Source organism: Neoarius graeffei, chromosome 24 (genome assembly GCF_027579695.1).
Source record: "Neoarius graeffei isolate fNeoGra1 chromosome 24, fNeoGra1.pri, whole genome shotgun sequence".
Lineage (NCBI taxonomy): Eukaryota > Metazoa > Chordata > Actinopteri > Siluriformes > Ariidae > Neoarius > Neoarius graeffei.
Window position 1 is genome coordinate 33,306,670 of NC_083592.1, and position 14,301 is coordinate 33,320,970.

A 14,301-nucleotide genomic window follows, 5' to 3' on the forward strand; every position below is an offset into this window, starting at 1 on the left:
CAGCATTTACACAGTATGGCCTTGTGTTCTGCTCATGGGAATGAAAGGTTGCAACTCTTTTTTTTTTTTTTTTTTAGTGAACAACCTTTTATTTAGAAACATAGTAACACTGGGCAGATAATCAAACGTCAAACGCATGGAAGATGTTGTCAAGGTCTGTGTTATATATATATGAAAGGAAAATATACCAAGAATATAAACACATGGGTCATTCTAGAATTCGGGGTATATTTCACGTCTCCAAGATAAACCTTTTTTGTTATTTTCCACAAAAGAAATCTTTATTGAATCAGTTTTGAACAATAATGCAAATTATGACAAACTTGCCCCAATTGAGGTATTTCACTCACGTGACCAAGTCATGTGATGCTGCCATTTTGGACGTCACGGCTCGAATCAGTTTGAATGCGAGGAAGGTGACAAACGAAAAACATAAAAGAAAAAGGAGCGAGATGCAGAAAACACCTTCACTATCCAGCGACGTAGGGCATTTACAGGGCGAGCAGAGGGAGAGGTATTTGCAAAAATTGAGGTTAGCAGGCTTAGAGAACGACGTTTACCTGCTTCCACCAGGATTGTTCACTGACAGCTAAGATTTGTTCACATTTTCATTTACTTTCGGTCCTCAGGATAAAATGTTATTAAATGTCATTGAAATAACTTCTTAGTCTGTTGAGACATGGCCCGTTATAAGTTTTTCCTTTACTGTATTTACTAGTTTACTGAGCGCGCTCCGGGGCTGGCCGGGGCGGGCTAGCTAGCTAGCCCGCTCCGGGGCTGGCCGGGGCGGGCTAGCTAGCTAGCGCTCCGGGGCTGGCCGGGGCTAGCTAGCGCTCCGGGGCTGGCCGGGGCTAGCTAGCGCTCCGGGGCGGGCCGGGGCTAGCTAGCGCTCCGGGGCTGGCCGGCGCTAGCTAGCGCTCCGGGGCTGGCCGACGCTAGCTAGCGCTCCGGGGCTGGCCGGCGCTAGCTAGCGCTCCGGGGCTGGCCGGGGCTAGCTAGCGCTTCGGGGCTGGCCGGCGCTAGCTAGTGCTCCGGGGCTGGCCGGCTCAGTAAACTAGTAAATACAGTAAAGGAAAAACTTGAGACTGAAAGGTTTTAACAGTCATCCAAATGACTGAACGTAAACGTTGCTACAGCAACATACTAGGTACTATGATGGTGACATTAGCTAGCTTGCCGTCCAAAATGGCGGACACCGGGGCGTCACGTGACCCTGTGATGTCAGGTGAAATACCTCAATAGCAATGCTTGTAGACCCAATTTATCCATAAAACATGAACTAAATGACTCCCACCCCTCCCCCCACATAATTGGCCGTCTTCGACTCCTGATTCATACACTCAACTCAAATAAACATGAAGTGATTCAGTCGAACAATCTGTTTTTTTTTTTGCTGGCTTATTCTATTAACTGTTATAAAACCAATTGCACAGAACAGTGTTTCTCAACCATCTAGTGGGCCTCGGTTTTCCTTTCAAGTTGAAGCTAATTTTTACTCGTTGTAGGGTACAATTGCTCGGTTGCATCAGACATCACATCCGCCTCATTAAGGTACAGTCACACTCCAGCTTGCGATGCTTTGCGATGGGTTATCGATGAAAATGAGGCATTTTGGCGGTGATGAATGGCGATATACATGTGAGCTAAAAGTTAGGGTCACACAACAGGTGAACATTTGACTGTCATGCCTTTGTGCGCTTGAGTCTGGCGCAGCTCAAGCAGCTGTGTGCACTCACAGAACTCATTGTGTGCACTCTTGGGACCCAGTCGTTATGGGAAACACCTGATACCGATTTGAGTGCAACCAGCACATGCGGATACGGAAGCTGTTTTCACAGAGACTTTGCAAAGTATCATCATTATTATATTTGTTTCTAGCCACGTTTATAACACTGTTTAAATACTCTGCTTTATGATTCTGCTTTGCTTGCATTTTTATAAATATCACGCCTGCTAATAAACACCCTTCCTGCACTTAGAGCCATCTACCACCGTCTATCTTGGAGTGTCTGGCTTCCAGAGGTAGACAGTAACGAAGTACATTCACTTGAGTACTGTACTCAAGTACACTTTTTAGTATCCGTACTTTACTCGAGTATTAATTTTTTGGCAACTAATGACTAAGTTCAATACATTTGAAAGGCAAATATTGTACTTTTTAATCCACTACATTTCTATCAAGGTCCTCGTTACTCATTACTATGAAGCAGCTTTGAAAGTGGATTTTTTTTCTTCTCTTTTCTTTTCTAAAACGTGATTAGTTTTTCCGCAGGTGACACTGAGACAGCCTGTCAGTAATCACTAGGGTCACGTCATTTTTTTAGGGTCATTATTTTTTTTAATAATAGACAGACATCATATAATTTACGTGGGGAGCGAGCTCTAAAAATACCTTTTGTTTGTACCACCAAATATGGTTTACATTCCTTAAGGTATTTCGGACCTAAGCTTTGGAATTCTCTATCTGATTCTTGTCACAAATTATCTTTTAATGATTTTAGATCTGCCATTAAGGAATTCAATTTTATAGCATAGTGTTGCTTATTCTGAAATTTTTAAATAGATGAATATTTTATTTATTTAATTTTATTAATAATTGTATTATGGGTTTTTTTATTTATTACATTTATGTGTATATTTTTATTATATTCGGAGATATTAGCATGTATTTGCTATTTTAAATTCGAATTTAAATAAAGTTTATTGTATTGTATTGTACGTTACGTTCATAGACTATAAAATAAAGATCAATGATTTCTCTGCAGCATTATTTAACGCGATCAGTTGATGGCAGAATGGAAGGAGGAGATTCTTCTGGGGAATGCACGCACCCATGGCTATAGCTAGAACCCATGTTTCAGTTTTCTGAAAGGAATAAAGAATTGTTTCGTTTTAAATGTTTGCTTTGTTTGCCTAAAATGGAGCAGCCTACAAAAACTTGCCATCCAACCTGTGGAAGCATATTGAGGTATGTAAATGTTTTATTCCAAGAGAACGCTACACACACACACACACACACACAGACAGGAAACGTTTAGTTGCAGTTATTGCTGCACAAGGGGGTCACACCAGATACTGAAAGCAAAGGTTCACATACTTTTGCCACTCACAGATATGTAATACTGGATCGTTTTCCTCAATAAATAAATGACCAAGTATAATATTTTTTGTCTCATTTGTTTAACTGGGTTCTCTTTATCTACTTTTAGGACTTGTGTGAAAATCTGATGATGTTTTAGGTCATACTTATGCAGAAATATAGAAAATTCTAAAGGGTTCACAAACTTTCAAGCACCACTGTATTTCTCTACGCACTCATTCTTTTTAGGCTAAATGGATGTTTATACCTTTGACAAGCAACAATACAGGTTACTGCTTGCATGTTTAATACGACACTCCTAGCTAGCGCAGGGCTTTAATAAAACTTCCATCTTCTACACAGTGTGTTAGAAAAACTATCATCCCATCTCAGTGGAGATATCATTTCTATGTGTGATTAAAAAGCTTCGTGACTGTTCCTCTTTCGAATGAACAGAGTGCAGGAAGGTCATCAGGGTTCGAACTCTGCCTTTTCAGCATATCAAGCTGACATGCAATGTTTCCTTACCGCAATGCCCACAATAGACCACGAGTTGGCCTAGTGGTGAGCGTGTCCACCTCTCGATCGGGAGATCACGAGTTCTACTCGCGGTCAGGTCATACCAAAGACCATCATAAAAATGGTGCCTACTGCCGCCTGGCAAGGCACGCTGCAATACAGATGCGAGTGGGGAGTCAAACTCTCATGGTTACCAGAGGACTAGCCCTCCACTGTAACCCTAGCTATGTAATAGGCGAGAGGCCGAGGGCTACGGAAATGGAGATCGGCGCCGCCCAATGCGCCACATGGTGTGGGAAGGGACTTTGTCTTTGACGCCCACAATATCGCCGACATGCCTGTAAAAATTGCCACTACACTAATAAAAAGACTTGTCAATCTTGAAAAGGTGGTATTTTGTTTAATTTTCTCTTGTTATCCCGATGTGGCGGTGACAGCGCTCCGCCATGCGAATGTTCTACATTGGGACCTACTCCACTCCCCATCCACGTAAGCGCCCAGTGCAGGGCTGCCCGAGTAGTTCGGCGTGGAGATTGTCACTGATCATGTTAGTCCAGTTTACCGCCTTCATTATGCTGTGTTCGCGGTAAAGTGGCATCCCTGTTAAGAGGCGCTTACACACCATGCACGTAATACGTGCCGGTCCCCGGGTTAGATCTGGATAGTCATGTATTGTAATTGAATGGCTGAAGCTGAAAATAAAGCTGACACTTGGTGAACATCAACTGGTTGTTTTATTCTTATTCCATAAATGTGTCATTAATATAGTTGAATATTAATTATAATAAGTCTTCAATCAGGGCGGCACGGTGGTGTAGTGGTTAGCGCTGTCGCCTCACAGCAAGAAGGTCCTGGGTTCGAGCCCCGTGGCCGGTGAGGGCCTTTCTGTGTGGAGTTTGCATGTTCTCCCCGTGTCCGTGTGGGTTTCCTCCGGGTACTCCGGTTTCCCCCACAGTCCAAAGACATGCAGGTTAGGTTAACTGGTGACTCTAAATTGACCGTAGGTGTGAATGTGAGTGTGAATGGTTGTCTGTGTCTATGTGTCAGCCCTGTGATGACCTGGCGACTTGTTCAGGGTGTACCCCGCCTTTCACCCGTAGTCAGCTGGGATAGGCTCCAGCTTGCCTGCGACCCTGTAGAACAGGATAAAGCGGCTAGAGCAGACCTGGGCATTTTACGGCCTGCGGGCCGCATCCGGCCCTTTGGTTCATTCTGACCGGCCCGCGTAAGGTTAATGAGAAATTACAAAATAAACGTATTTTCTAATTTTACCTCATGCATGGACTGAATGTGCATTGCTTTTATTTTGAAGTTGTGTTCAACAAAAATGCAATGCGCGCGACATGAACATGACATGAAATCCCACGAAACCTAATCCCGCGATAACTACTTCCGTAATTTGTCCAGACCAACCACAAACTTGTACGTCATCCTTCAAACGGTCCAGCCAATCACATCGTGTGACGTCACCAGCAGGCGCCGGAGCCGATCTCCGGCGAAAAGCACCAAATGAGGTGATTAAACTACAAATGTGGGCATCATTATTATAATGATGTATCTTGCTTGACATTTGGAGTAGAAAGACAATATTGTGATGTCTTTATTGTGTTTTGGGGTGAATGTGATTGAAAAAAAAATGGTACAAACGTTCACATTTTGTTAACCATCGTTTTGGGAAATTTGATTGAATAAATGACTTTTTTTGTAAGGCAACCTCGTTTTTTCCATACTCTTACCAGTCTTAGCAGCTTGTAAAAATAATGTTATTTATTGCTTTATATAAAGAAATACAATTAATATTATGCAGAATTTAGTTCAGCCTTTTGGTCCGGCCCTCCACAAAATTTTCTGTTTCTCATGTGGCCCCATGGAAAAAATAATTGCCCACCTCTGGGCTAGAGATAATGAGATGAGAAGTCTCATCTCATCTCATCTCATTATCTCTAGCTGCTTTATCCTTCTACAGGGCTGCAGGCAAGCTGGAGCCTATCCCAGCTGACTACGGGCGAAAGGCGGGGTACACCCTGGACAAGTCGCCAGGTCATCACAGGGCTGACACATAGACACAGACAACCATTCACACTCACATTCACACCTACGCTCAATTTAGAGTCACCAGTTAACCTAACCTGCATGTCTTTGGACTGTGGGGGAAACCGGAGCACCCGGAGGAAACCCACGCGGACACGGGGAGAACATGCAAACTCCACACAGAAAGGCCCTCGCCGGCCCCGGGGCTCGAACCCAGGACCTTCTTGCTGTGAGGCAACAGCGCTAACCACTACACCACCGTGCCGCCCGAGATGAGAAGTCTTCAATCAAAAACAAAAATCACAGCAACTTTTGGCAAAAAAAAAAAAATCTCATTAATATTACAAAAAAAAAAAAAAGAAGATTTTCAGGGAGGCCTGCAAGTGCCAGGAAATGCACTAGAATTCATCTCCGAGCATGTAGAACCTGTGAGTTTTTGGGGGTCTAAAGCGGACCCCGAATCCCCAACCATTATGACTGGTACTACTACGCTGAAATTTTTGTCTCGTTAGAACTCTGGGTCATGTGTGTGCAGCAGGAGTGAGCAGGAACTCTCACGAGTTTGTATGCTGCGTGACATTGCACTGTCAACACTAGGACCTGTGTTACACACATTTTTGTGACAGCATGCACATCTGTCACATGGACCAAAGAACAAATATCAAATTCTGTATCAAATCAGCAAAGAAGACCCTTGAAATAGTGCAGCAAGTCTACGGTAATGAAGCAATGAGTCAGACGAGATGTTTTGAGAGGCACTTGTGCGTCAAGAGTAGAAGAACGATGTCCTCCTACCCCTCTTGAAGCAGGAATGCCACTCAAAACACCGCATCTGGCTCATTGCTTCAGTGCTTCAGTGCTGTAAACTTGTCGAAGCACGTCAAGGGTCTCTGTGGCCGATGACAAATTCCTACAGATTGCACAAATCACAAATGTGCACCTTGTCACAAAAATGCGTGTAACACATGTCCTGAGGAGTTAGTGCTCGGTCCTAGTGCACGCGCATGACCTTGCCGCTCTCTGTTTGTTCGCAAGAGGAACAGTCCAGGAATATTTTGATTGCACCTTAGATCTTTTGCTCATGCTAGTCTAACTTCATCCAATTCTTGGTTCAACTCTGTTCATCCACTCAGGGTTCCCGCTGGCACTCGCCACACTCGTCATTGACAAACATAATCCATCAGTGACGAAGAGAAAATTACTAGCAGTCGTCATAGTGATGAATGTATTTCTCATCATTATCATAAGTCATCTTTTCTAGAAATGCCTCCGTTTGCCGAAATCCAGCGAAGAGATGGCGGGAAGCCAGAGTGTAAACAATGAGCATGTGCTTATGACCAGTATAAATCGACTAATGACCAAACAAGCACCAAGCTTTTGACCAATCCCAGTGAGTCTTAATCGGCCTGGTGTGGTGGTGTAATTATCTCCGCGTGAACTGAACAATGGCACAGTCTAAACTGAGGAAGTTTTTTGGGCGGGCTTCTTCAAACACTGAAGATTATTTAAAGGGCCGAATCAGCCACAGGGGAGTTTGAACTCCACCAATCCACAGTCATGCCCCTTTTCCACCAAAGCAGTTCCAGGGCTGGTTCGGGGCCAGTGCTTAGTTTGGAACCGGGTTTTCTGTTTCCACTGACAAAGAACTGGCTCTGGGGCCAGAAAAACCGGTTCCAGGCTAGCACCAACTCTCTGCTGGGCCAGAGGAAAGAACCGCTTCCATCAGTGGGGGGGAGGAGTTGTTAAGACCAACAACAATAACAAGACCGCGAAAGGTCGCCATTTTTAAGCGACGAGAAACAGCAGCTGTACAAACGCGAAGTCATCCATTATTATTATTATTGTTGTTGTTGTTGTTGTTGCTGCTGCTACTGCTTCTTCCGCATTGTTTTTGCTTCAATATTCGCGCCAAGGTTTATGCAAACGTAGCGACGTAACTGACGTATACAGCGACGTAATGAGGTATACAGCGACGTAACTGACGTATACAGCGACATAATGACGTGGCTTCCCTTAGCACCGCAAGCTATGGAAAAGCAAACTGGTTCTCAGCTGGCTTGCAAGTTGAACGAGTTGTGAACCAGCACCAGCACTGGCCCCGAACCAACCCTGGAACTGATTTGGTGGAAAAGGGGTATCAGACAGATTGTGTACAAATGGAGGAAATTCAAGACCATTGTTATCTTCCCCAGGAGTGGCCGACCAACAAAGATCACTTCAAGAGCAAGGTGTGTAATAGTCGGCGAGGTCACAAAGGACACCAGGGTAACTTCTAAGAAACTGAAGGCCTTTCTCACATTGGCTAATATTAATGTTCATGAGTCCACCATCAGGAGAACACTGAACAACAATGGTGTGCATGGCAGGGTTGCAAGGAGAAAGCCACTGCTCTCCAAAAAGAACATTGCTACTCGTCTGCAGTTTGCTAAAGATCACATGGACAAGCCAGAAGGCTAGTGGAAAAATGTTTTGTGGACAGATGAGACCAAAATAGAACTTTTTTGGTTTAAATGAGAAGCGCTATGTTTGGAGAAAAGAAAACACTGCATTCCAGCACAAGAACCTTATCCCATCTGTGAAACATGGTGGTGGTAGTATCATGGTTTGGGCCTGTTTTGCTGCATCTGGGCCAGGATGGTTTGCCATCATTGATGGAACAATGAATTCTGAATTATACCAGCGAATTCTAAAGGAAAATGTCAGGACATCTGTCCATGAAGTGAATCTCAAGAGAAGGTGGGTCATGCAGCAAGACAACGACTCTAAGCACACAAATCATTCTACCAAGGAATGGTTAAAGAAGAATAAAGTTAATGTTTTGGAATGGCCAAGTCAAAGTCCTGACCTTAATCCAATCAAAATGTTGTGGAAGGACCTGAAGCGAGCAGTTCATGTGAAGAAACCTACCAACATCCCAGAGTTGAAGCTGTTCTGTACGGAGGAATGGGCTAAAATTCCTCCAAGCCGGTGTGCAGGACTGATCAACAGTTACCGGAAACATTTAGTTGCAGTTATTGCTGCACAAGGAGGTCACACCAGATACTGAAAGCAAAGGTTCACATACTTTTGCCACTCACAGATATGTAATATTGGATCATTTTCCTCAATAAATAAATGACCAAGTATAATATTTTTGTCTCGTTTGTTTAACTGGGTTCTCTTTATCTACTTTTAGGACTTGTGTGAAAATCTGATGATGTTTTAGGTCATATTTATGCAGAAATATAGAACATTCTAAAGGGTTCACAAACTTTCAAGCACCACTGTATTTCTCTACGCACTTATTCTTTTTAGGCCAAATGGATGTTTACACCTTTATCAAGCAACAATACAGGTTACTGCTCGCATGTTTAATACGACACTCCTAGCTAGCGCAGGGCTTTTTTCAAACAGTACATGACTTAAAGAAAGTCCGGTAATCTGAGACCAGTGACTCAAACAGTGAAAAGCTCAGTATTACAGACTGAGAGGTTTATACGAGATAATTGTTTGGAATCACTTACATTAACCTTATAAACCGGAGTCAGATAATTCAGTTACAAAATTGAATATTTGCTTAATAAAATGAACACATGCATTTAACCTTCACCCGAACCCATCCTCTCAATGGTTTTCCGATTGATAGGGGAACAGCTAATTTGAATAACACAGCAGAGCTTTTTGCCCTGCAGGTGCTTGGCTCAATGACCATAAAACATCATTTTAAAATCATAAACATGAATCAGCAGCCATCAGGAGGATTATCAACATGTGGGTGGTTTAACCTAATTTCCATGAATTGTATTTATATTGCTAATAACTGAAGTCAATGTACAATACTCGAAAAAGAAGACCAGGACCTACCCGTACAAACAATACAGTTGGATCTACAGCTAATTTATAAGCAGAACATGAGGGTTAAACATATTTCAACATCTTAACTGCACAGTACATTACCTCCAGTGCTAACTCAGGCCTCAAGCTAGTCATGGTCAGTTAGCATTAAATGTGATCACATTAACTTCACCCTAACAGCCATTTTAGGATTAATCTGGGAGCCAGGATTATAAAGCACTTGTATGCAAAATTTCCCATTTGTTCCAGCAGAGAGGTTTACTGGTTCCAGAAAATCATGCACCAGTAGATTTGAAACTCTTACCTCTGGCCATCGGTGCTGCATGGGGTGTCAATAACCAGCGTGAAGGCAAAACGCTCGGCTACTGCGGCCAAATAGCTCAGACCTCGAGTGTCCGCACGGCTTGGTTTGGCAAGGGCGCAGAGGAGGTCATAGGTCAAAGCACGGCTGCTGTCTTTCAGAGGAGTCTGCTCAGCCTCGCTCAAAATCTAGATATAGCATGAGACATCATGATCATTCAGAGTCGTATGGATGGTTTTCACATGACGTCACAAAGCTAGGGATTCCTCAAGGTCCGCCATTACTGGGATCAAGTAGTTCGGTTCACTGAGCAAGCTTGGTTAACGTGTAGAACTTTTATAAGGCCTTAAAGTTAAACTAAACTCAAGTTAATGCTTTAAAGCAAACAATGGTACACACCTGCTGCACTCATGGCTGCCGTAATAGGTCAAATGACGCAGTTAGTCGTAGCTTTCGCAGCATTCCCGCAATTAGAGAGCAGGAAGGCGACCAAACAAACCAGCTGAGCATGCAAAGGAGGAATCTTTGGATTGCAAGGATTAATAGAAAAAAAAAAAGATCAGCCATTCCAACACAGTAGAGTCTGCTTAGACCATTTCATTCGTGGTGTGTATTTTACATAAACAATTAAGCTGTAAAATGCATAATCTTATCCTATAATATTGTGTAAGCAGTGCCTGCCTGGTCAATGTTTTCATTGTAATCTAGATCTATTATCGCTCACTAACGTTGCAACAGAACGCTGATCGTTTATTCATGCAGGAGGACTTGTTTATGTCAAATAATTTATTATCCCCGTAGAATCACATAAAGACTGTGTTCATTTTTATTTGTGTATAAAGACTAACTAGACTGTGGGAATAAAAATGAAACAAATGTTATATTGCATAAGTTGTAGATAGAGTATTTATGTGGTTACAGGCATATAAAATATATAAGATGCAATTAATCACATGTACGGTACATGATCAAGCATTTACTGTAAGCCTGCATGGTTAACGTTACATTATACTGTACATACTTTGGCTGCAATCAGCAAGCAATTGCCACTGACTACCAGATGCTGAAGATCCAGTACCCAACCACATTCAAAATAATTACAGGACTCAAGAGATTTGTAAGCCTTGAGATCGTCAAGTGTGTAGGCACTTTGAGTATTTACAAAATAGTCAACAATGTCAGGATATGAAATGGATGGCAAGCTTGCGTAATCACTCGAGAAGGCAGCTTTATCCACTTCGTATGGGTCGAGTCCTCAAATTAGAGCAAGTTTTGATTGACATTGTTCTCTAGAAACGTTATCCAAAGTGTCTATGTACTTTTCCTCAGCTGGTTTTGTGGTCGTTGTTATGTATCGATGAAAAATTCTTAATTTTATTTGGCATTGGAGCTACCAATAATAAAAAATACTCTTGTTGGTGTGACCACAAAGATGGCGGCGCTTGAGCTTTTCCTAGAATTCCGTGACGCAAGTGAAAACCATCCATTCTGAGAACATTTTCAAAATACAATCCATTCTAATCCAAAAATCTCACCAATAATATCATCTTTATGCAAATCATTTCCTCCAGCATGCCCAGTTGATTCAGTATCGTATTCAGTATTTCATCTGTCTGTCTTTACATGTAGTTCCCAAGTCAAACAAGTCCGAATTGCTGTTGATGTCTATCATCGATATCTAGTGCTGTCTAATACCAACATCATTAACCCAGCCACACAGCATCAGCACATCTACTGAGGACATCATCTATATCAAAGAACTTAACTCTTGATAACTGAATCATTAATTCTCTGCTTAGCACCATTTGATGTAATATGCCACTGGATAAATTTAATGGCCAAGGCCTGAGTTTATCCTCCACCTGGCACTGGATGATATGCTGGTGATGTCAGACGATGATGAATCAAGTGATTCAAAACCTTGTGGAATAACAAGCTAATCCTACAAACCCCAGTAAGACAAAGAGCTCATCACTGACATAAGGAAGTCCAGACAAGATGAACATGCTTCAGTGATGTTGCACCCAAATCCTGGACTTGGACTTAAGTTTCATGTTTGCAAGTTGAATGTGATCTATGAATACCTACAGTGTCTTGCAAAAGTATTCATCCCCCTTGGTGTTTGTGCCGTTTTGTTGTATTACAAGCTGGAATTAAAATGGATTTTTGGAGGGTTAGCACCATTTGATTTACACAACATGCCTACCACTTTAAAGGTGAAAATTGTTGTTTTATTGTGATACAAACTGGGTGCGATTTGCTGGGGGGGATGGTGGGGATCATCCCCCCCTCTGGTTTTTATCTCCGCTGAAAAAAAATCCTCGGGGACAACCCCGTCAATAAAACAAACAAACCAAAAAAAAAAGTTGACATGACAGGCATGTTGTGACACAGTTTTCTATGGTCTACATTGCACTCACTTTCAAAATGACCCGAAGTGGCAGCTTTGATGTTCACGAACGTCCCCAGCAAATAGATACATTGTAGATAATAACAATATCCAGAGTGTGAACGTGGATTTAGTGCCATGAATCACATCCTTACTGATGAGCGCAACAGAATGAATGTATCCACACTGACAGCCTTCTTTTCCTCGCTGTCAATGGGCCAGACGTGCGTTCCTTCCCTGCTGAGAAATTCGCAGAAATGTGGATTAAAGAAGGGCGAAACGCGGCGGATAGCGCACCGACGGGAAAGCAGAAAAGGCCACATGAACTGCGCCATCAGAGCAAACTGTTCATTTAGTATTCATGTATTTTAGTGATTTTCGAGTCACTGTCCATTTAATCCGGAGGGAGAGAAACATCACAGCAACGCGACAAGCAATGCGAACTTTGTTGTGTGTTAGTGTTCGTGTATTTAGTCAGAGAGATAGGAAGATGAATTTACTATCTCTGGTTTAGTGTTCGTTTTCATTTAGTGATATTCATTTGATATCATCAGATGTTATTGAGCTGTTAGCCTATTGTTACCTTAATTTTGTGACGTTTCATGATTAAAAAAAAAAAAAAACATCCCCCCTTCTGGTTTTTTGACAAATCGCACCCTGGATACAAACAATAACTAAAGATGAAAAAACAGAAAGCTGGAGTGTGCATAGGTATTCACCCCCTTTCATATGAAACCCATAAATAAGAGCTGGTCCAACCAATTCACTTCATAAGTCACATAATTAGTTGATTAAGATCCACCTGTGTGCAATCAAAGTGTCACATGATCTGATCTGTCACATGATGTCTGTATAAAATCAACCTGTTCTGGAAGGACCCTGACTCTGCAACACTACTAAGCAAGCAACATGAAAACCAAGGACCACTCCAAACAGGTCGGAGACAAAATTGTGGAGAAGTATAGATCAGGGTTGGGTTATAAAAAATATCCCAAACTCTGAATATCCCAGGGAGCACCATTAAATCCATTATAGCAAAATGGAAAGAATATGGCACTACTACAAACCTGACAAGAGAAGGCCACCCACCAAAACTCACAGACTGGGCAAGGAGGGCATTAATCAGAGATGCAACAAAGACACTAAACATAACACTGAAGGAGCTGCAAAGATCCACAGCGGATATAAGAGTATCTGTCCGTAGGACCACTTTAAGCTGTACACTCCACAGAGCGGGGCTTTATGGAAGGGTGGCCAGAAAAAAGCCATGGCTTAAGAAAACACGTTTGGAGTTTGCCCAACAGCATGTGGCAGACTCCCCAAACACATGGAAGAAGATTCTCTGGTCAAATGAGACTAAAATTGATCTTTTTGGCCATCATGGGAAATGTCATGTGTGGTTCAAACCCAACACACTGAGAACACCATTCCTACAGAGAAGCATGGTGGTGGCAGCATCATGCTGTGGGGATATTTTTCATCTGCAGGGGCAGGAAAGCTGGTCAGGACTGAAGGAAAGATGGATGGCACTAAACACAGGGCAATTCTGGTGGAAAACATGTTTGAGTTGGCCAGAGGTTTGAGACTGGGACGAAGGTTCACATTCCAGCAGGACAATGACCCTAAACATACTGCTAAAGCTACACTGGAGTGGTTTAAAGGGAAACATTGAAATGTCTTGGAATGACCTAATCAAAGCCCAGACCTCAATCCAATTGAGAATCTGTGGCATAACTTGAAGATTGCTGTACACCAACACAACCCATCTAACTTGAAGGAGTTGGAGCAGTTTTGCTTTGAGGAATGGGCAAAAACTCCAGTGACTAGATCTGTTAAGCTAATAGAGACATACCCCAAGAGATTTGCAGCTGTAATTGAAGCAAAAGGTGGCTCTACAAAGTATTGACTTGGGGGGAATACCTATTATGCATGCTCTAGATTTCTGTTTTTTCATCTTAATTATTGTTTGTGTCAAATAAAACAACAATTTTCACCTTTAAAGTTGTAGGCATGTTGTGTAAATCAAATGGTGCTAACCCTCCAAAAATCCATTTTAATTCCAGCTTGTAATGCGACAAAACAGGACAAACACAAAGGGGCATGAATACTTTTGCAAGACATTGTAAGACTTGAATTGGGTTTATGAAT

At 42.4% G+C, this 14,301-nt stretch overlaps 1 protein-coding gene across 1 annotated transcript in view; it reads right to left on the reverse strand.

Annotated features, from left to right (window-relative positions):
* Positions 1-14,301, reverse strand: part of adgrv1 (adhesion G protein-coupled receptor V1) — a 415,446-nt gene that overhangs the window by 190,089 nt on the left and 211,056 nt on the right. The window contains exon 79 of the mRNA XM_060907086.1: positions 9,768-9,952. Within this exon, the coding sequence (XP_060763069.1) occupies positions 9,768-9,952 (185 nt within the window). The remainder of the gene's footprint in view (positions 1-9,767; positions 9,953-14,301) is intronic.